Source organism: Barbus barbus (genome assembly GCF_936440315.1).
Source record: "Barbus barbus genome assembly, chromosome: 28".
NCBI classification, from domain to species: Eukaryota; Metazoa; Chordata; class Actinopteri; order Cypriniformes; family Cyprinidae; genus Barbus; species Barbus barbus.
The window spans coordinates 14,433,597-14,457,922 of record NC_136756.1 but is presented as its reverse complement, the minus strand read 5'-3'; the positions used below and the strand labels follow the sequence as shown (position 1 = coordinate 14,457,922).

Sequence of the window (24,326 nt, the reverse complement as noted above, 5' to 3'; positions counted from 1 at the left end):
CTCTTAATATTGTTATTGCAATTATTAATGCCGATTAATCAAATATACTTTTTTTTAGCAGCATTGAATGGACTTCTTTTGCGTTACATTGTTCAAAGCAAAAACCATTGTAAATATAAACCTTTAATGCTGGAATGTTTGCCATCTGTTAAACTTTATATATATATATATGTGATTCTTTTTTGAATAATTGTTAAGTGTTGGCAATGCTACTTGATATTTACGTTAAATTAACCACCGTCTAACATCATGTATTCCACTTGGCTTTTCTTTTGAATATGTATTCCAATTGTAATCAAGCAAGCAGCTTGCTCTAAACTGTCTAAATGTTCTGGCAAACTCCAACATCATTATTCCAAAGGCAGCTGGTTGAAAACACTTTGAATGGTTCTGTTTGTGCATGTGTAAAAACCAAGACCCAATCTGCATATCCCTCTTCCTTTTTTGGCCTGGCTGTATGTGCGGAGATCATTACATCATTATTATCATCATCTGTTTATTCTGCGCTCTCCAAATGACTGAAGCAGAGACAAATCTGTATCGTTTCATTGCTGTCACCACTGCGGTTATACTTCATTAGGGGGTGAAATTATTTGTGACGTATTGCGCCTCAGAGAAGAAACATTCAGTGCTTTGGGCATTGCTGTGAGCCCACAGGTGTTTATTCAGAGGGAGTCAGAACACAGCAGATAGAATAGTAATGGGAGGATCAGAAAATGCCATTCAAAGCACCCTGAATGCCTGTGAAAATTAATATGCTGGGCCTCATTTCATGCAAGCCTCTCGGCGCCACTAAATATCCTTTCAGAGTCTGCTGTCATAATTTTCTCTGCACCTTTCAAGTCACACGAATCCAAAGAGAGATGAAAAAACATCTGAATAAGGATGATTGTTGACTGGCACAGCACAAAAAAAAAGTTTGTGTATTGCAATATTGTAATACCACAGTAATTAAAATTGCAATTTAAGCCACACCAGACAGAAAAAAATCCCTGTCTGGATCAGGGTCAGAAACTTATGGCGCTTTTCCACTGCATGGTACAGCACGGTACGGTTCAGTACAGCTTACTTTTGGGGGGTTTTCCACTGGGTACAGTACCTGGTACCAAGGTTCCAAACGAGCCATACCGTTATCAAAACATAACGTGTAAACTCTGCTGATCACTGATTGGCCGGAGAAAATCGTCACTGCCTGCGTCATTGAACTTGTTGCACGAGACACAACAGACAGATAGAGTTAAATCAGCACAGCCAGCAAAGGATCAAACGCACAAGCGCACCTTTCTTTTAACAACCAAAAATGGCTGTTTCGTTGTCTGTTGAGGAAGTACAGACGTTCCTCTCGGTGATAGCCGAGGAGCCGATCCAGCGAGAGCATGATGGAGCGGCGCAGAATTAAAACGTTTTTCAGGAGTCACGGCAGTAGAGGCAGCGCAACTAACGACACATGAATAATCCCGTGCACTCTAAAGCCGTACTAAACAGCAGTCGAAACACAAACCGAGCCAAACTGAGCAGTGTTGTGCTGTTCTGAGCCGTGCCGAGCCAAGCCGTACCACGCAGTGGAAAAGCGCCATTAAAGGGGTCATCACCCATTTTACACAAGTTGATATGATTCTTTAGGGTCTTAATGAAAGGTCTGTAACAGTGTGGTTAAAATTTCTCAATGGTAGTGTAAAAAACAGCTTCTTTACCCCGTCAAAATCAGCTCTGTCTTCAGCACACTGTTCTAGTCCATGTTTCTTTATATGCTAGTGAGCTCTGCTGACTCCGCCCCCTCTTCCATGGAGTCACGAGCAGACCATAGATATGTGTAGATTCCCTATTCGACTGCTCCAAATACATTTACGCGTCAGCCATCTCGCGTTCACCATAATAATCAACAAATTTTCAAAGATATACAAGCGTATAACTTGCGGTTGTAGACGCACACAGTCAATGTGCTCAAAGATTCGCAGACCGTTCCAAAAATGGCAGATGGCTTACGTATCGCGGCCCATAGAAAGTCAATAATGAGGCATCTAGGCATATCTATGGAGCATAATACTAAACTTCAGCCACAAAACTGAAGACTCATAAACAATGACTCATATCAGCATATGTTTTAATTAGTAAAAAAATCTATTGAAATAGAACTCCACAATTATGACAAATATCAACACTGTTGATTAATGCTCTTGATATTGTAAACACAATTCTTTGTTGATTCATAGAAAATAAAAAGAAATAAATACTTTTTGGGTGTTTTGTCCAATACTGAATGGATGCCTTTTGCATTACAATGCTGCAAAAACAAACTAAGCGAAAACATTTGACAGTATCTCTAAAATATAATAAATATTTTTGGAATTTATTTATTTTTCCTCGATCAGTTAAATTGTAGCACCCATAAATGTAATAATGGTTAATGTAATAACTGCGCAGCCCTACCCCCAAAAAGTAATGGAAAAGTTTAATTCTGACACTGGATTCGATTAGAGCAGAAGGCAAGATGTGGCAATAACGGAGAAAATAACATTGTGCATCTGTGCTTCAGAGACTGAGGCTCAGAGATATGGCTCACGGATCCAGGCTGTCTCTAGAAGCGTGATAATACATGACTATCCCGCTCTCCCTCAAGACTCAGACTAAAGCTGCATGGGGAGCTTCTCCTGTATATCACGGCAAAGCCCTGAAAACTGGAGAAGGAAAACAAGGCCATGATGGAGCTGTCATTGTTGCCAGTTAATCACTGCTTAGGGTGGGAGGGAGACTGACAACGAAGGGCTTTGCTATTGATGCCATTATTGATCTCAGAGAACAATGACCCATAAGATCAATCTCAATGAAATAAGGTGACAACAGACCTGCTGCGGCACCGCAATCGATTCCACAGTCTCCAATGCAATTCCATGATACAAGATTTCACAATGGGCACATATACAGATACATACATACGTACAAAATGTGGACACATGCAATAGATCAGATAAATCCAGAGCGTAAAATACTTGGTAGATGACTGGCTGCCCTTCAGAAAAGGAAGAGCCTGCATGCAGAGACATGCTCAAGTATTTTCATGTGGCCAGACTGAATATTTACATTGTCATGAGAAATGAGAAGGAGAGCCAATCATGAATTTCTCCACCGTTTCTCTTCCCCTGACAGTCTGCACATGTAAAAGCAATAGGACCGGTGGCAAGGGTCAGCAACCTGTTTGACATGAAATTTAAATATATCTTGTTAACCACTGTGCCACATGGAATAAACATATGTTATGTCTGCAGTGCAGGATGCTTGACACGGTTTCCTAGAAAAGACAATCATGCAAATTACCACCTCATTGTGTACTGTTATTTCCCATTCACTAAATTATGTGTGCTATGGAGGTAAACAGGTGCATCTCTTCCCTTAATGATGCAATTTTGAATGTCAACGTTGAAAAGAAACACAAGCAAACGAGTTATTCTGCAGAGATCCTTATTTTTTACCATTGTTCACAACAGAATCTAATTCATGAGAAAGAGTCCTCTTTGAGAGCAAAAAAGCTACTAAAAAACGAACAGTTGTGTCACAGTTGTGTACAAGGGTTATGTTTTCCCACTTAAAATCATGTCAAAGGCAACAAAATTATCAAACAAATTAGTTTTGTGTGACCATATTTTACTGCTGCTCTTAAACTTGGGATACTTTTACTATTATATGTTTAAAGGGGTCCTATTATGCTCTTTTACAAAGTCTTGATTTTGTTTTGGGGGTGTACTAGAACATGCTCTCATGCTTGGTGGTTCAAAAATCACATTATTTTTCACATAACTTACATTATTACAATACCTTTCTCCCCAGCCTGGCACAAACGGCTCGATTAGTTCCGGGTTTGATGAAGGCCCGCCTTCCGAAAAACTAAATGTGTTGTGATTGGCAAACAGCTTAGACAGCATTTCAGTACTGCCCCGCCCCTTGCCAAAACCAAAACAGCAAGTTCGTCAATATTGCTATATCAATCCAGACCTCGAGATTATTGAACAAGAGGATCGCGCAGAACCTTTTAGATAGGAAGTCAACAACAGCTTAAAAATAACTGCATTTACTATGTACAGATAAGTGCAACAGTAATATGTATTATGTTTATTGTTCTTTAATTATAACATGAATTGCAGTGAAACTGTTACACAGCTGAATTTATTTATGCCATAGTCCCACAGATTTACACTATTTGTGGCGGCATATATATGCAAATTAATTATCTGCCGGCGCTGTTGGAGTGGTAGAGAGCGAGGTTTCCCCGGTAAAGCTGTACACAAAGCAGAGCTCCGCTCACAAACGCTGCTTTATCAGACATTATATGCAAGATGAAATGAAAAATGACATCCAAAATATTCTGAAAACAGTCGGTTTCCATCAGAAATACAGTGATATAAAAACACCCGCACCAGGTTTCGATTTTGAAACGTGCAGTTCTCAACCAAGCGTTCTCCCCACCCGCCAACCATTCGAATTTCCGTAGGTGGGATTTATTTTTGTGATATCACAAATACAGGAAAACAACTTTGTAGTCCAAACGAGCCATTCGTTGTAGTTATTGAAAAGGAATAAAAAAAAAAAAGAAATATCTCCCTTTGGAGTGGACTTTGAGATGTGTAACTTTGTAGATCTTTTTATGCCCGAACATACACACTACACTCTGACTAAAATTCAAAAAGTGAAAAACCATAATAGGACCCCTTTAAAACTAATGGTGTGAAGTTCAATTAGTGAAATTTCACGAGCAAAAATGGTTTATTATCTACTGTCAATTAGGGCTGTGCGATTAATCAAAATCGAATCGCGATTTGCAAATCGCAAAGCCTGCGATGTGGACGCGATATGCATGACTGCCAGCCTTGAGTGGCATACGTAAACGCCTATTATTTAAAAAAGCCAGATCGAAAGTTAGGCAAATTAAACTAAAGAAAAACATATGTAACTACAGCTTCGAAATGACAGACAACGAACAAAAAAGGTAATTTGCAAGAGCTGCGTCACAACGCATATCAAGTGCTCCCTTATCGGTTCTGCTTTCAGTACTGGAGAATAAAAGATTTTTAGATGTTTTTATTAGTAGGCTACATGAACGTTATCTTACACATTTTATCTCCCCAACAGATTAATTTGAAATAAGTTTATAATGCATCTTCGCTCATTCAGAAGACCGCACACACAGCCCGTGTCTCTGAATGCTTCTCATCCTCGCTCCGCTCTGCCCCACGCTGCGCGTCTCCCGCATCCACGGACGAGCCGTTTACACGCAGCCTCTCTCGTAATGCGCTTTTATACTCGCAGTCTCGCGCCTGGTTCTGCTCTGCAAGTCTTTCACGAGCGCATCTGGCAATATGGACGAGGCCTGACGCACGCGCGCAACCAGTGTCAACTCGCTCCTGGCTCCACGTTTAAAATTAATGTAAATTAAGTCTTTAACTGCTTGCCAATTTCACTTGGATGCAATGGAACATTCAGCACATTTCCCACTTGTTCTTAAAATCCCAAATATTTAAAAATGAAGAAAACTATAGAAAATGTAGGATTTAAGGGTTATAATGGGAATTGTATTGGTTTTAATGTAAACTATAATGGTGTCTACTGGTATTTGATGCATTCTATTGGTGGGATGTAATCTAGCAGATGGCAACCAATAGAACAACAGTAATTTCTATTGGAATAATGCCCAAAACAAAAAGGAATTTTGTAATGTTTTTTATGGAAACTATAAGAATTTCTGTGATGTTTCTATAGTTTTTTTTGTTTGTTTTTTTCAGTAGGGTAACAATACTCATACTGTGCTGCACATTATTGACAATATTAAGCTGAAGCTTGACTTTGCAAATTTAAAATCGCAAATCAAATCGACATCGCACCTGGCCAAGTTTATAATTAATATTGCTTGTGTATACTGGCTGCCATTACTAGATGTTGCTACAGGTGTTGCTATTTGTGCTTGGTCTATTATATCAGCAGTTAAAAAAACTGAATTTTGAGGCGTGAAAATGTAAATGACATGTAATATCACTGACATTAAAAACTACTGACGTGGCTAAAACCAACAAGCCATTTCTCCTGGCAAGTCACCACAAAATTATTTTTTATTTGTGTGGTCTCCGAGGTGAATGTCAAATGATTTGTATAAATGTTATCACTTGTACAGCTTGCTGATGACTTCTGCTATACAAGCTTCAGACATTTGCATGCAAATGTGATAGGATGATCCTGCAGGTGTTTATATAATGACAAACCTGTTGTCAGATGGTAAAAGCGACACGAGTGCCAGGGCAGAGAGCTTTCTCCTCTCAGGCTGGGTGATGTTGTCCATACGGTCCACCCACATCTCAATCATACTCCCCAAGAGCTGGTCTGCCTGAGAAAGCAGAGATCACCATGATAAACATGGTGCACAGGTAAGTCAGGCACACTGGGAACAAGATTAATACACCCTTCATAAGATAAGAGGAAAACATTAGGGCCTGACAGGGCGAATATATAAAAACCTCCATCTTTGAAGTTATTTGGCTGATACTGTAAATAATGAAGGGGTCTGAGCAGGAAAGATATTTCTGGGATTGAGGAAATGAAGGAGAACACTGGTATATGCTGAGACTACAATAGTGCAAATGAGTTCAATTATTCAGTGGGGAGATATGGCCCAGGGTTGAAAGGGAATGATGCTGTGTGTGTGGCTAGGCAAAGCCTCTTGGTCCACTGGGACCAAATTACAGTAAGATCAGCTTCCACAAACCCAACTAAAAGATATGCTGCACAGAAGAAAACTAGGCCAAGCTTGAGGATTTTTTGTTTGTTTGTTAATATTTTTTTGCTTCAGTGTACTTGACCTTGACATAAAGGTAAGAAGCATAAAGAAAGTATTTGGGAAAGAGGAGATTTCTTCATCTAATTGTTTAGTCCTCCAGCATCTGAGGCATATGAGCTGGAGTTCTTTATTTAAAACCATAACAGTAATTAGTTATGAACCAATATTACATTTTTGGTCCCCTAACTTATTGATTAAATGTTCTATTAATCTACTATTCTTGTAAGGAATGCACAATACATTGCCATATTGGTTATTAGGCAATACTGAATAATTATGAATATTTAATATTTATATATGTGTAAATAGCTAATTATATTAAAAAAAAAAAAGCAAGTAAACATGGAATTAACAGTGAAATTTTACTGTAGAAAGACTAAAAAAATATTTTCTTGTAAAATATACTCCAATTGTGTCAGTTTGTGGCTGTAGAGAAGCGCACGCAGGAGTAATTCAATGGAAAGTCTATAATTTCAACTCATATTCAGGAGAATCACCTTATCTTATATGTTTGTGGTTATCCATTCTCCTGGAGCCTGTTTCATAAAACAAGTTTACCAAATAATTTGGTTCAAAATAAGTCAGACTAACTGAAATAAGCCTGGCTTATTTGGTAAACTTGTTTTATGAAACAGGCTCCAGGAGAATGGATAACCACAAACATATAAGATCAAACTAATACAGGACACTGGAACAAGGGAAAAAAAAGGGCTTAACCCTTGTGCATCAATTAAAAAAAAAGTTACACTTAGGTCCATAGTGGACAAAAATGTCCATGTCAAAAAACGGTCATAAAAATTGGAAGCTTGGGAGCAGAGACTTAAGTTTGGTCTCATTTTAAAGAAGACCCATGGCAGATTATCATTGAAGTAAAAAAAGTTTAAAAAATGAAACAACAAACAAAAAAGTTAAAGAAGTTTGAGTGTATGAAAATGCTTTATGAACAATATTTTATATAAAATATATATTTTATGTTACATGTTGGACTCTAAACCTGCTAGAAAATCAAAGCCATAAATCTAAACAAGCTGTGTTCCAAATTTGAGGTTGATATAAAAAAATGAGCTTTCAGTAAGATTTTGTTTGGACGCAGTACCAAATTTTCCCCATTAGATGCCAGCAAAACTCTGCTGGTGCACACAGTGCTTGGATTTGCGATTTACAGTAGAGTTTTTCTTTCTCAAATATTACAAGCACACACACTCAATTTTTTTTATGACACATACAAACCACACTCTGACATCTATACCAACACACCTACACAGTTATAGCTGCATTATTTATCCAATTGGCTCTATAATACGCAGAAGCAGAAAACAGGAATAAAGCGAGTATTTGCTTTATAGACCCTTCATAGACCAAACCTGAAAAAAATGGCACCATCTGGTAAAAAATAGTAAAAAATTTAATTTTGAAGCCTTGCCAACAGAATGAAAGCCTATTAACAAAAATTGCATCATTTTACAGTTAAACTGCACTGCGATTAAAAATTGCTGTTTTAATGGGTTTCAATGGGGACATTTTTGTCCTTAAGGTCCTGAGTGTGAGTATTTTTTGTACGGAGGGTAAAATTGATTTTTTGAAGGAAATGAGGGTGAAATATTAAAATTCCAATAAAAATAAACACCTGAGCCAAAATGTATGCAGTTGGCATTAACACAGGCACACTTATAACAAAAAACAAAACTGGAATGGACAAAAATGTCCATAAGGTCGTACAAGTTAAATGAACTGAGACAAACAAAAGAATTAATCAACACAAGTGGAACCGAATGAACTAATCAAGCTACACAGGAACATGACCAAATAAGGAAAAACAGGAACCGAACAGGAACATAAACTTGACACCAATAATCTTTGTTTTATTTAAATGTTATTGTAAATATTTTTACAGTGCAATTAAGTGAACAGGTGTTTTTGCATCAAAACTAGCAGTTTTATAATGCACTGCTCTATAGTGTGGCCTGGCATTCATCCTTACCTCCTGGTTGAATTCCACAGCCATTTGAGTGAGAAGTGATGTGAAAAAGCCTGAATTCTGCAGGAGAATCCGACCTGTCACTCCCAGGTATGTAGACATAACCACAGGATATCTCTGTAGTCAAACACACAAGCACGTGTAAACAATAAAAACTGGAAACAGTACATTTTCACCGAGTACAATAAGAATACTGTAATAGACGGTACTGTGTTCACACTCACTTCGCCTTCAACTATCCCCCGTAACACAACTGGCAGAAGAGGCTGAAACATATGGGAGCCCAATACAGGACTTACTTTTATGGCAATTTCAACAACCTGTAAGAAACGAAAGGAAAGATAATTAAAGTGGGCAAGAGTAGAAATTGGAAGTTTAACAGCCTAAAATTTCCAAGTACTCAAAATGGTTGTGAACGATTTGAACGCTCATCTTTAAATTCCTCTGTTAGATGTTCAACTGTTTATCCACAGTGTGAAATCAAAACCTTCATACTGCATTATGTTTTGTTTTCTGCAAAAACATTAAAAACATGGGTTCCACATAACTTGGGCGGTATGTTAATTATAACACTATGGAGGAAAATGAAGTAAAAACATGTCTAATATATATATACACATATATGCACTGAACAACCAATCAACAACCTGATCAACTCTATGCGAAGGAGATGGCAAATGGTGGTCACACCAGATACTGACTGGTTTTCGGACCCCACCAATACAGTAAAACCGCACATTTTAGAGTGGCCTTTTATTGTGGCCAACCTAAGGCACACCTGTGCAATAATCATGCTGTCTAATCAGCATCTTGATATGCCACACCTGTGAGGTGGATGGATTATCTCGGCAAAGGAGAAGTGCTCACTAACACAGATTTAGACAGATTTGTGAACAATAACTGAGAGAAATAGGCCTTTTGTGTACATAGAAAAAGTCTTAGATCTTTGAGTTCAGGTCATGAAAAACGGGGGCAAAAACAAAAGTGTTGCATTTATAATTTTGTTCAGTATATATATATATATATATCCCAATGAATCTGGTGGCATTTTCTTGAATATTGGTAGGCAAGATGGTTTTGTACCCTTCCAAATTAATTCTGCTACTGCCATCATACATCATAGTCATCAGTAAAGTTGAGAGGGCCTGTTCCAGAGACAGCCATGCATACCCATGCCATGACACCACCTCCACCATGCTTTACAGATGAGGCTGTATGCTTGGGATCATTTGCAGTTCCCTTTTTTCTCTCCACATTTTTGCTTTCCCATCACTTAGATAAAGGTTAATCTTTGTCTCATCGGTCCATAAACACAGTTCCAAAACTATTCTGGCTCACCTTTGTGCTTTTTTGCAAACTCTAATCTTGCCTTTCTGTTTTTGGTGCTGGTCAGAGGTTTGCATCTTGCTGTGTAGCATCTGTAATTCTGTCAAAGTCTCCTGAGGACAGTAGATAGTCAGAGTATCACTCCAGCTTTCTGGAAGTTGTTGGTGAATTTACAGACATGTCTTTTAGGATTCATTTTCACAGCTTTTATGATTTGTCTGTCATCAACTACTGTTGTTTTATTAGCTGATAAGGTCGTTGTTGGTTGCTGGTGGTTTCCAAACTCTTGATTTCTTCATGCCCTTTGTTTCTGCTATAGTTCTAATTAAATCCCTCATTTCTTTTAGCATCCAAATTGCTTGATTTTCTCTCAAAGTCAGCTCCCTCATCTTCATCCTGGTTTGTGTGTGTCATCATCGAATGCAAGATTCAGAATGCAGAAGTAATGGATATAACTGATACAACACATTCCCTGCTTTTAATATCTGAAGAATTAATGCAACAGGACACAGCTGATCACTTAGAAAGACCTGTGAGGCAACTGTTCCAATACTTATGCTCACATCAGATAGAGGGATGAAACTCTAAAAGTGCTGAACTTCTTAGCTGGTAAAACATCTGTGTTGAATCACCCAATAATAAAATGTGACATTCTGTAGTTTTGTGTCATATTCATCTTTTAATCATATTTGTAAATGTCTTGACTCCACAGCCAACAGAGCAATTTTGTCTTTACTGTTCCAATACTTTTGGAGGGCACTGTATATATATATATATATATACAGGGTTCATACACATTTTTACCAATAAATTTCCATGACTTTTCCATGACTTCTCCATGACTTTTGAGACAATATTCATGACCTAATGTTCCATTATTTTACAATAAGAATAAAAATCTGTTCAAATTATCATAGCATTAACTAAAATTAATGACTAATGCTATTGTTTGCTTTCTCTGTTTTAATAATAAGTACACGCAGCAACTGCGCCAGATGTTACTCCACACAGAGAACGTATCATATCACTGAATATTATAATTTAACTCTGTTAAACACAGGACCTGAATTTCGCTTTGGAAACTTTTCTCTTTCGCAACTGTTAAAGAGTTAAAACACGACAGTGCTTACTCGCCAGAATGGCCATTTTAACATAATTTTGTGTGTATTTTTGCCGCTTAAACGCAACAAGCTGTGCTTTAGAGCCTTGCATTTCAGCCCGAGCCCGACAGGCCCCGACTTATTTACGGCTTCAGGACAATTTTCATGTCATAGCTCAGACACGGCTGGGCATTGGGCTTGTTTTAGGCTTCCTCCTTATTTTTATATTTTAGATATCCATCAAATATTACGGTGATGAAAAGGATTTGCCGCGCTGGTGGAAACACCACGAGACCGTGCTACCGCGACTGTCAAGAGCGGCTCGACTGTGTTTAGTGTCCTGCCAGCAGCAGCAGCAGCAAGTGCTGGAAGAGTTCTGTGTTAAAGTGCACGCAATAAAGCTTGCCACAAAACCCCAGCAAGTAATTACCATGATGAATGTGTCAGGGCCAGGAGGAATAGAATATTCGCTGAGTTTCGGTTCATTTTTGTAAAGCGCTTCTGCTCAAGACCGAGATGGCAGAAAGCCCATCTTGTTTGTTTTTAAAAAACGTATGTTGATATTGTGAGTGCACACAAATAAATGTCCTGCAAAGCCTCCACTGTCCGCACAAACGATACGCACCTAATAGTACACATTTGTCTAGGTTAAACGTTTAAACTAACATTGTGATATGCTTTTTTAAGTATTTTATATATAGATTTTATTTTAGTCAGGTGGTTTGAGAAGGCTAAATTGATCAAACATTGGCTAACTCACTGTCTGCTGCTGGCCGTTTGGTCGTTAGGCTACTTTAAAAACAAAAACCTGAATTTAAAATAAAAAATTGTTCCAAACATTTGTTTTTAAATTAACTTATAAAGAAACAAAAATAAATATAACCACTTTGCCATTAAAATGAAACTGAACTATTTTAATGGCTACAACAGCAGCTGTGTAATGGGGAAGAGAGAAAGAGAAAAAAGACACGGGTTCCAGTCGGACTCGGGTAATCATGCCGCACAAGGGATGACTAGGGCATATGTTTGAGGCCTGTGCAGGGTTCTACTGAGCTTGTTTGATACCAAACTCAGTTTGGTTCTCGCAAGTCGGCTTTATACCATAGATTGTAAAAAATAGCTTTATACACGTGCCCTTTGGACGTGACTGAGCGCACGGGAAACCGCCTGTGGAGCGTGCGAGTACCGAATGGCTTAAAAAGACGTGCAAATAAATAATAGGCTAAATTTTTGTATCGATGCAACAATGACCCGATTAGGCAAGTGACAATTCTGTCAACTGTATCGAAACGCGAGCGAAAGTCTTGTATCGCAGCGTGCAGCAGCTCTTTAGTGACGAGATGCGCAGATGAGAAGCCGCTATAAGAGACAGTCAAAGAGAGAAGACGCGGTACAGCTGAATCACTCACGCGGTTTTCAAATTACCGATTTCATCTGATACTCTGTGTGGATTCACTTACTCATCAAACCTATATGCAACAGGCTATTGAATAAATGTGTGAATATCCATCATTTTAAAGTCGAATGCTGCGGGAATGAGTAAAACAATGCGATATAGCCTATGCGCAATCCCGCACCGAACCTGATTAAACATAATTCTATTGTACAGATTATACAGATCTGTATAATATAATTATACAGAGATTTGTGAAATAGATTTCCATGACTTTTCCAAAACTTTCTGGGTTTATTTATTTTTCCAAAACTTTTCCAGGCCTGGAAATTGCTGCTTTAAAATTCCATGACTTTTCCAGGTTTTTCATGACCGTACGAACCCTGTATATATATATATATATATATATATATATATATATATATATATATATATATATATATACACACAAACATAACATGAAGGAGAAGGCCTGGAACAAGCCTACTGGGATGGCCTTTGGCAAATGGAATGGGCAAATAAAAAGCACATTACATTACTGTTAATTTGTGAAACTCTGTTTAATATTTTATCTCAAGAAAAATCAGATCGAATATATCATAAATATTCTATATATATATATATCACCAAGCCCTGCTGCACACTTCTGACCTTGAGGAAAACCAACTAATTTTCAATGATGTGAAATTGCCTAGCTTATGGAAGCAGAATAATGACAATAGTTTTTGAAACAAAGCATGCTGAATTCCACAAATCGAAAAAAGATGCATTGCAGTTAACAGTGCTTGAATTTTAATGCTTTGTATTTTTCCAGGACTTGCATTTTTAGGTCCTGAAATTTAACATAGTTGTTTATTTAAGCTGTGAATATTCACACACATTTTCATAATTAAAAATTCAATAATTCATATTCACCTTCCAGAATTCACTTCCAAAATATTCAGTCTGTTTAAAAATACGATGTATGATATTCGACAGGCAAATTTCGGTCATTTTATTTCACTTTCCAAATTCGCTGTCACAAATTCAGTGGTTAAAATTCGGCAGAAAATTCAGCGTTGCACATCCGGGATCCGCAGGAATATCAGTAGAGCACCGATGCATGATCTCCAGCTGATGTCAGTTGCTCACCAGCAGGTGGCGCAAGCGGCTGTTGATGAAAGCTATATGTGGATCAAGTCATTCATTTACAAAAACTGATTTGCAGAAATGGAGCAAGGTAGGTAGAAGTTTTGATTATCGGGGCCAGTATAAACGTGGCTGATTGTGTCTATGTTTAATTTAACATCTTTGCTGTTTCCCATAGCCTACAGCTTTCTCTACCACAAAGGAGATTATAATGCCCTTTTACTAGGGCTGCACGATTAATCGCATGCTATTATCATGCGCATCTCATCAGTAAAGCCGGTTCTTTGAGTAGCGGTAAATCTCCATCACCATTTTGCGTGGTTTAACAGCGAACTACGGCTCCGTGTATTAAATGCCGGTCCATCTGAAAGCAGGTGATGGAGATTTACCGCTAATCAAAGAACCATGCAGCCCTACCTTTTACCCAACGCTGAAGTACAGAAATAACATTACATCTGAGGAAGACATATATTGCTTTTGGTTGCTTAGTTTCTGTAACTTTGTATCATGGCTTGTGTGGCGCTGTGCTGTAATACTGGGGTTCCCCTCATACGTCACACTCCAGGATTCCCCAACGACGCGTAACGCGCCTCAGTCAACTAATACAGAGATATAAGAGAATACACTTTACTGATGTTTATGCGAACTATATTGACAATACATCAGAACATGTATTTTAGATTTTTATAAAAATATAATATATGACAACAATCACATATCTCACACAGGGATCGCACAGTCATAGTTTGGGAATATGCAAGCATAATTTAAAATAAATACAAAATCACATGAAATCAGATTTAAAAAAAAATAAATAAAACACTTTAGCCGTCGCAAGAGTTTTTTGGCACAGGTCAGCATGACATCAGAACAAGGCGGACGTAACTTGGACACTTTTTATTTATTTATTTAAAAATATGTTATTATTTATTAGTTTTTCTCGCGATGGCGAGGCGGCTGTGTCGGATTGTGCAGTCGAGCTCAGTTGTCACCGGTGGAGAGCAACTGCTCGACTGCACAATCCGACATGTGGTAGGTAGGGTATCACGTTTATCAGCAGCACAGCACATGAGTGAGAATATCGCTATATCCGCCTTTGATCTCGTAAGTATCTGTAGGTATCTACTTCGAGAGGTCAGAACTGTCCATCTTGACGGCGCTTATTTCACTCCTGTCACCTACTCTCGCCTACACTTCAGACGAGGCGAGGCGCATCTCAAACAAGCCTAATAATAGCTGTCATTGTCTCAGTGCACTACTGAGCTGCGTAATGTGTTTCCTTTAACCGATTCTGAGGGAAACAGCGTGAATCCTTGCGCGTTCGTTCATATTCTACATCTGCTTAACTGTCGATATAGTTCACATAATCATAAGTAAAGTGATCTGAGGTCTTATATCACTGTATTAGTTGACTGAGGCGCGTTACATGTCGTTGGGGAATCCTGGACAGGGTTTCCGTCGGGTCTTAAATTTAGTTGTATCAAATTTAAGGCCTTAAAAATCTTAAATTGTACAAGAAAGTCTTTATTATTTCAAGGGGTCTTAAATTTTGAGACGGAAAGACAAGAATTGCGATATGGCTGAATGTGACGATTAACTCTTTACCAGGAAAACTGTTATATTTCAGCCAAACGCGACACCTGCTGGCAGAGAATGAATCCGTTAACATAGGTTAAACTATTGCACGATTCAGTCTATTAACCTTTTCACACGTGAGTTTAAAATATTCTATCTGAGCCCCCAGCGTGAGTTTATTCAGGCGACCGTTATTTTCGAATGTATAGCCTCATTGTTTCCATGGCGACGCGTCGTGCTTGTCATGTGAAACACCGCGCTGTATGACACATGGATCGCTTTTACTTCGTTTTTTCCTTTTTTTATTATTAATATTCACAAACATACTCACAATATTATGAAATATCTGATATTCCGATTCTCAAATATGTGCAAGTAAATTTATTTGGTAGTTTAAATACTTTTATAATGACCGTGTTAGTTGATCTATACCGGGTGATGGGCGCTGCCATGTTTGTTCGCGCTGAATCCGAGCTGTGGGAATAAGACCATGTAAATTCATCCTCTCTTCCCGAAAAACCTTAAAGTAAGTCTCCGGTTAAACTGGGAGAAGAGCAGAGTAAACTTTAAAGTTATCTACACAATCTGTATATGATATCAATAAAACGTTGTCAGATTATATTTGTAACGATCATTATTGCTGCTTCCATAGACATCAGCGTGTATTTTACAAACTATAAATGTATGGTTTTGCTGGTACTTATGTGTTTTTAAATGTCTGAAACCTAAAATAAGCATTATATGGTTGAAAACACTGAATATTTGTGATAATATGACAAGCGCTCGGCAGCCAACGCGCGGAAGCAGATTTGAATTCAGCAGTTGATGACGTGACTCACTGAAGGTTCTAATCACACCGGTGTGATCGTACGCTCCAGGGACCAGCCAAGACTGATCACACCGGTGTGATCGTACGCTCCAGGGACCAGCCAAGACTGATCACACCGGTGTGATCGTACGCTCCAGGGACCAGCCAAGACTGATCACACCGGTGTGATCGTACGCGTTAAAGGGTTAAAATACATTTAGAATGATCACATAATTTAAGATATGGGGGGCAGAAAAATGTATAGCCTATATTTATATCATTTCATATAGTTAATATCACACGAACAGTGCAATTTTTTCCCCCTCAAAAAATAAGCATGGTTACAAATGTGATATTGATTTTATGCAACAGATCAATAAACAAGAAGTTAATATTAAGAGACTTACGGTTTAGACACCATATTTCCTGATTTACTCTATTTCTCCAACAAAATTAATTCAAAACACAGCTACAGCACTGTTTTGTGTCTCTGAGCAACATGACGGTGATTAGTTCATGAATGAATCAACCTTTTAAATGATTCGGTTCTATCGCAATGACGCCCTTATTAACGCTGACTTACTGCCACCTATTGGCCGTTTTAATATCACATTAAAGTATCTTCATTTTTTTTTAAATAATTTCAAACATCAGTTTTCAATGTTTTATGTCTCAAATATCAAAACATTATTTATGCATTTGTAACTGCAGGTTAGCATTCTACGTCCCTCTGAGCTGCATTAAACATTGTGTAAATGCATCTAAATGTTACTTCAGATGCATTGCAAAGATACATTTTGTTGATACTGATTTCATTTGCTTGGTAACAGCCGAAATGCAAGAATTTGACTCAAAAGATGATGCACACTTTTAGAAAAAAATGGCTTAAAAGGTAAAAATGCCCATAAAACATGTTGGAAAAGACTCAGCAAAATATCATCTAATTATCGTTAGATAAAATCCCTAATTCATGTTATTTAATTTATATAATAATTTATTGATAACAATTGGTAAAATCAATATTATTAATACTTTTGACTTATCCATTTTCTTAAAAATGGTTTAAAGGCTGAAATGTAAAGGTTATAATTTTAGAAAACGTTTTATTTTTGTGAAAACTTGTATAATTGTAAATTATACTTTTTACAGTTTAATATGGTACTATAGGCATTGCCCTACCCCGCTCATATGGTATTAATTTGTATTTGTGCAGGTCTTAAAAAGTCTTAAATTTGAGCTTAAAAATCCTGCAGAAACCCTGCCTGGAGTGTGACGTATGAGGGGAACCCCAGTATTACAACACAGCGCCACACAAGCCATGATACAAAGTTACAGAAACTAAGCAACCGAAAGCAATATATGTCTTCCTCAGATGTAATGTTATTTCTGTACTTTAGCGTTGGGTAAAAGGGCATTATAATCTCCTTTGTGGTAGAGAAAGCTGTAGGCTTTAGGTACAGCTACAGCTGTAGGCTGTAGCTGTAGTACATGTAGGCTACGGGAAACAGCAAAGATGTTAAATTAAACAGACACAATCAGTTTTTCCACATTTATACTGGGCCCGATAATCAAAACTTCTACTTAGCGCTTGCTCCATATCTGCAAATCAGTTTTTGTAAATGAATGACTTGATCCACATATGGCCTTCATCAACAGCCGCTTGCGCCACCTGCTGGTGAGCAACTGACATCAGCTGGAGATCATGCATCAGTGCTCTACTGATATTCCTGCGGATCCCGGATGTGCAACGCTGAATTTTCTGCCGAATTTTAACCACTGAATTTGTGACAGCAAATTTGGAAAGTGAAATAAAATGTCCAAAATTTGCCTGTCGAATATCATACATCGTATTTTTAAACAGACTGAATATTTTGGAAGTGAATTCTGGAAGGTAAATATGTAACAATTTTTAATTATGAAAATGTGTGTGAAATATTTTTAATTGAAATATTCACAGCTTAAATAAACAACTATGTTAAATTTCAGGACCTGAAAATGCAAGTCCTGGAAATACAATGCATTAAAATGCAAGCACTGTTAATTGCAATGCATCTTTTTTCGATTTGTGGAATTCAGCATGCTTTGTTTCAAAAACTATTGTCATTATTCTGCTTCCATATTAGCTGTTCTGAAAGAGGGTAAGAGGAGCTTGTAGTTGTGTGAATTCTGTTGTCAGACTATGCATTGGCTTGAGAAGGGATCTTGGCAGCCCAAGGCCATTACCCTCCTATTCCAGCCTCACTTTGACAGGATGCAGGATGAACTGCTCCCTCAAGGTGCGCTACAGATTTCATTTTTCTTCTTCAAGTCACTGGTGCACAAACAGACTGGCACATAGAGCCGAACTTTACTTAAGTGACTACAGAAGGGTAATCTAGAAACAACATGAATAAATGAATGCGTCTAATGTGTCTGGATTACAGCCGTGATGGAGTAGAAAGCTTGAGCTGGCACAGCCTTCCCAACTGCTGTGGGAAATACGCCACTTTCTTTTTCAAAGCATAAAAAGTAGGGCTGTCAATCGATTAAAATATTTAATCACGATTAATCGCATGATTGTCATGAGTTAACTCGCGATTAGTCACAATTAATCGCACATTTTTATTTGTTGTAAATGTACCTTAAACTATTTAAGTTTTTAATACTCTAATAAACATGGGCATGGACAAATATGGCTGCTTTATGCAAATGTATGTTTATTATTATTGAAACCATACTCAACACAGAGCATGAAAACTAGACATGTTTCAAAGGTCATAGATGTTTTTCAAAGAACTTGTTGTCTATAAGAAATCTAGCATTCCCATTGTTCCCATTACTTCTCTTTCTTTGCTCTGAACAATTTACTTGCACAACCCCGTTTACATTTTTGCACACATGGTAGCTCACTTCTTCTGAACATGCAAAATATGCCTATATTATTTATTGCATTTGTTTCCTTTTCTGTGCCCACATACTGTATTTTGATGCAGCTAAATTCTCAATAAAACTGTTTTCATTTATATATTTTACTGTTTCTGTTGTAAGACAACGGAATGAATATGAAATAGTGATTGAAACTTGACCCATTAAGACTACATAACCAGCTCTCCCTTCCGCTAAACAGAGCACACGCACAGAGAGAGAGAGAGAGAGAGAGAGAGAGAGAGAGAGAGAGAGAGAGAGAGAGAGAGAGGTGCGTGCGCGCGCTGGGACAGCAAGACCTCACGCTTGCGAGGCTGTACCGGCGATTCTCAGAAACAAAATAAGGTTTGGGTGCTTTTTTGAAGGGGGAAAAAAAGTTGCTAAAGGGGTCTGCTAAGCTTACCTAAGATGGCAACACTGTGCATCTCCATTTCACCAACTATTGAGCAATGGGTCAAATACAATACGCTCTGATATAACACTAATAAAAAGAAACAGGAAAACAAAATGTAAAAATACTTGGGTACACTTTACTGTTTTGAGGTTCACTTACATTTACTGACTTACATTTTGCATATTACTGTAAACACTTTTTTTTTTAAAGGGGTCATGAACTGCCTTGGTTTTTTTTAACTGTTCTGAGGTCCACTTATGTTATCAAGATTTTTTCATCAAAAAAACAATTTTAAAATAATAGGCTTTTTTCTGTCCAGTTTTTAACCCCCCTCATCAGAACGCTCTGTTTGAATTGGCGTGGTGGATAGTAAACCTGGAAGTAAATGCCCACTGCTATGATTGGCTAAAGGCCTGTTCACACCAAGGACAACAACAATAAAGATACTGATATTAGCGTCCACAACAGCGCATTATATTGTCTGTTTATTCTCAGCACATGCTCGTCTGCCGTTTTAAATTCCCAAGCTCGTTATAACAGGATTTTGATTGGGTGTCAATGTTTTTATCGTTTATCAGCTAAAGAAAAAAAATCATTCTGAAAGTGATTCCAAGGATATCATTTCTTTGTGCCTTTATCATTATAGCTGTCTGGACTCTGCTATTCTTTAATATTGAAGACTATTTTAGAACTATATCTTATTCGCTATCTTTATAGTTATCGTCCTTGATGTGAACGGGTCTTAACAGTTGTGTATGTTTGGCAGCCTACATCCTTCATAGAGTACATATCAGTAGCCTACATGTCAAACAATCGGTAATAACAGACAAAGCAATAGTGACCACATAATGAAAACAGTTGCTCACACTTGTGTGGTGCGATATCGGACGATATATTTTAGTTTCAATCTTTATAAAAATCCTGCACCAATTTGTGCCTTGTTTGTAAGCTAATCCGTGGTAAAATGTAGTGAACAAAGGACCATTTCCTTACTGATGTGGTCTGGAAATTTGTTAAGAATAAACAATTAAATATCGTTTACCAATTGGTTTCTGCATAGACCTGCGTTTTCTGCTCTCGTTAATTACACTACATGGGCAAATCAGTGGGCGGGGCTAAACAGGCAGTGATGTAGAAGCAGGCGATCTTCTTCTGCAGAGGCAGTGTTTAGTCATTTTGGCAGATTGACTTCAATATAAGCTGTCTTTAGACTAACAAGAAAACAGAAAGATTTCTGAAACATATAGAATGAACGTTTATTAGCAAATGTAACTGTAACCAGCATTTTTGCTTAAAAAAATGAGGGATGAGTCAAAACAATTTCTCGAGGTAACTGCATGCTACAACTATTGATTCAGCTTGAATTCTGAACATTCCTTTGCTATCCATCATATAGAAATACACAAACCACATCAGTTCTGTAAGTAGTTGTAAGAATGTTTCTCAGAGGAGGATCTGGGCAATGACAGTCCACAAGCTGGTGGTCAGTGTGTGTGAGCATCCAAGGACGCCCCTACGGGCTCCCACTTGTACTTGGCTCCAGCTGCAAAGTTTGCTCTTCAAATCAATCACTAACTACCACATGTTTCCCTGCGGATGTCCTGGCCAGGGCGGATAGAAGGCCAAAAACATTTTCCTAAACCTTACTGAAATCATTCAAGCTAGCCTGACATACAGACATACAGTTTTTTAAAGAATAGTTCAGATGAAACTTTAAATTCTGCCATTTATTCACCCTCATGTTATTGTAAACTATGTTTTTGCTTCTTCCATGGAACAAAGCTTGAAAGCTTTGGTTCACATTCATTGAAATTGCATAGAATCAAAAAAAATCTGCACATATTTTCTCCTTTTATTCAACTGACAGAGATGTCAAGTTTGAAAAAATGTGGGTGAATAAATGATGACAGACTTTTAATTTTTAGCTGAACTATCACTTTAAGTCTGGCAAATCCTATCAACATGGTGAGCAACATCTCTATCTGATTTTTGAGTACTCTTAACAGAAGTGCCTTAAAATTTGTTCCTCTCGACAAAGGTGATTTCTGTCATAAAAGGACATGAACTGTATAGTCCTTGATCTGTGCACCCCGTTAGACAATTAAATGGCCTGCCATCTCTCATTGTCCTTTAGCCTCTGACTTCAGAGACATCTCTCCAAACTAATTTTACTGAGATGGCCCCTTCTTTCTGTATTAATTAAAAATGTCAATAAAGAGATAGCAGTGCCACCAGATATTGCTGATTTAAATGAACAGTCAATTAGAGAGTTACAAAGCTCTTGTCCATGGACCCAATGATTTACGTACCAAACATGCTACCTGCGGTGTAAGAAGGCAGGGGATCCTCGGTGAGGTTAATCGAATGGCTGCCCACACGTCTGAGACTTTCACTGCCTACACAGATGCTTTAATGCATTCAGAACAGTTCCCATGTAGAGTAGCAAATGGAGGAGTGCAGGTCTGACAGGTTGTTTGATATGTAGGGACTCATGAAATGTTAACTTATTAATCCTTAAGAACAGTTCACCACATCACAAAGTTATTTATTCAGTCTAAAGCTGCAATACTAAATTATTCACGAAATGAGATATTAATCAAAATATTCATGCTGCTTTTTCTAGAGTGAAAGTGAATGATGATTTATATTGGCAAAATACAAAAAGGATGTAGTATCATAAATCTTTTTTATGACTTATGTGCTATTAATATAAGTCTTCTGAAGACATTCGCCATCTTCGTGAGAAACATACTGAATTTACACTACCTTTCAGAAAGTTCAGAAATTGTTTTTATTAAAGAAAATTATTTTAATCAGTTAACTGAATAAAATTGTCAGTAAAGTCCTTTTTAGACTTTTGTAACAATGTTACAAAATGTTGGAGCATGCTACTTAAGATCTTTTGAACTTTCTATTCATCAAAGGATCCTGAAAAAATAAGTTTTCAACATTGATAAGAAATGTTAAGCACCAAATCAGTATATGAAAATTATTTCTGAAGGATCCTTTTTCAGGAGATTTCACAAAAAATTAAAGCATATTCTGTTTGTATGGTTTCAGAAGAATAAATAGCACATGCATCTTATTGACAACTTTACCATCTACTTTCATTATATGGAAAAGAGGCGCTTAGACATTCTACCCAAAATATTGTTTTATGTAACGGAGGAAAAAAACAGAATGACATTGGGGTGGGGGGGTGGGGGGTAAGTAAATGATGCAAAACTATTGATCAGAAGATCAAACATCTCTGATTTTAAAATGTAAAGACTGTACATTTAATTAATTTATTTATTGTTTATCTTGTACAAGACCACAAATAAGAAGACAAAGTAAGGACGAAAGGACATCCAAAATTGGTTCCGAAGGAATAATGTACAGGGATTCAGTAACAATCAATCTAAACAGAGTGAGAATGCTGTCGATTTTTCTCCCAGCATACCCAACATTTTATTTTCAACAGATGTCTTGTACATGCAGATTCCCACCATCAAAAGGCACAAAAGAGGCTTTCTATCAAACTGTCAAAAAATATACATGTACGTCTCAGATAACCTTGGGCTCATTTTTTTCTAATTAAAGTTGCCTTCACTCTCGTGGAAAGATGCTGCCTATTGGCACAATGGAAGATGTGGAGCGGGTAAACACGTGCACACACACCTGCGCTCCACGCTACTCAAGATCGAGGGAGAAAAATTACTAAAGTTAATTAGAAAAGTTTCACAATGCCCTAAAGTGATGACACAACGCTGCCACAATACAACACTAATATTAACACAAATATCCAAAAGCTCTGGTAACGTCGCTCTTTCTAGCACTCCAGCTCTTCCTGCGGAGGCGCCAGCGCGTTTTATGCTCCAAATTGGCTTGGGGTCTCCGATGAGCATCTGCTAACCTATGAAGGAGCAGCTGGAGGCCAAAACGAAAAGCTTTATCTCTAATGGCAGCATCCTGGCAGCCGTTCCACAGCGATCTGTCCCCCCTCCTCCAGAGAGAACTGGAACTGCAGTGCGGACAAGAACCTCGCTTTGAAGCCCACATCAGACAGGCTTCAGCTGTATGACCCCTGTATGATAATTATCTATGCTACAAGGTCCAACTGGTCACACTGATTAATTAAAATGGCTGAAAATAAGTTATTAAAATATTGGGGTCCCGTACGTAGCCCTTTCATCATTTCTTCAAAGTCTGCCCAAACTGTTTGTGTGGAAACAGTGTCAAAAAGCACGCCCCTTCTGTCAGATCTAAGATCTCGAGTGCATTAGCTTAAGCAAGCAAAGTCGAGCAGGGCTTCAAAACAAAAAAAAAAGCTGAGCAGACTTTGTACTACTCAAAACCAAAACGACAGGGTTGAGGAATGAGATTTCTAGTCATTATTCTCCAGCAGTGCCAGGGCACTTCATTTCACAACAGAGCATCAAGACGACGAGCACAAAACAGCCTTGCGGGGAAGGATCGAGTCGTACCTTCAGAACCTGGACTTGGCCTTCTGTGGTGATGTCTCTCAGCAGTTCACAGAAAGATCTGCAAAGGGCTTCAGCATAGTTCTAGAGAGAGTTGACCACATGTAAAAACAAAGCACAATCATTTCTGTCATGCTGTGCATCATATCTGGTTATAAGACAAATAGTTTCAGTCCTTGGTTACGACTGGCTGAAGACATTGTAAAATAACATTCACTTGTAATATATCAGTATTACATTGCATTGCTGATGACATTGCTTGGCAGAAGGATTATTATTTATCATCAATACATAATTTTTTTATTGCTGTGTTCATTTTATACAGTGCTGCTTGAAAGTTTGTGAATCCCTTACAGAATCTGTGAAAACATGAGCAATTTTAACAAAATAAGACAGATCATACAAAAACATGTTATTTCTTATTTAGTACTATCCTG

The 24,326-nt window shown here is 37.8% G+C and overlaps 1 protein-coding gene across 1 annotated transcript in view; it reads right to left on the bottom strand.

Annotated features, from left to right (window-relative positions):
• Window positions 1-24,326, bottom strand: part of ipo11 (importin 11) — a 170,908-nt gene that overhangs the window by 25,206 nt on the left and 121,376 nt on the right. Inside the window, exons 24-27 of the mRNA XM_079383422.1 lie at window positions 23,893-23,973; window positions 9,023-9,118; window positions 8,802-8,915; window positions 6,249-6,370 (exon numbers count right to left, since the gene is read on the bottom strand). Coding sequence (XP_079239548.1) covers window positions 6,249-6,370; window positions 8,802-8,915; window positions 9,023-9,118; window positions 23,893-23,973 — 413 coding nt within the window. The remainder of the gene's footprint in view (window positions 1-6,248; window positions 6,371-8,801; window positions 8,916-9,022; window positions 9,119-23,892; window positions 23,974-24,326) is intronic.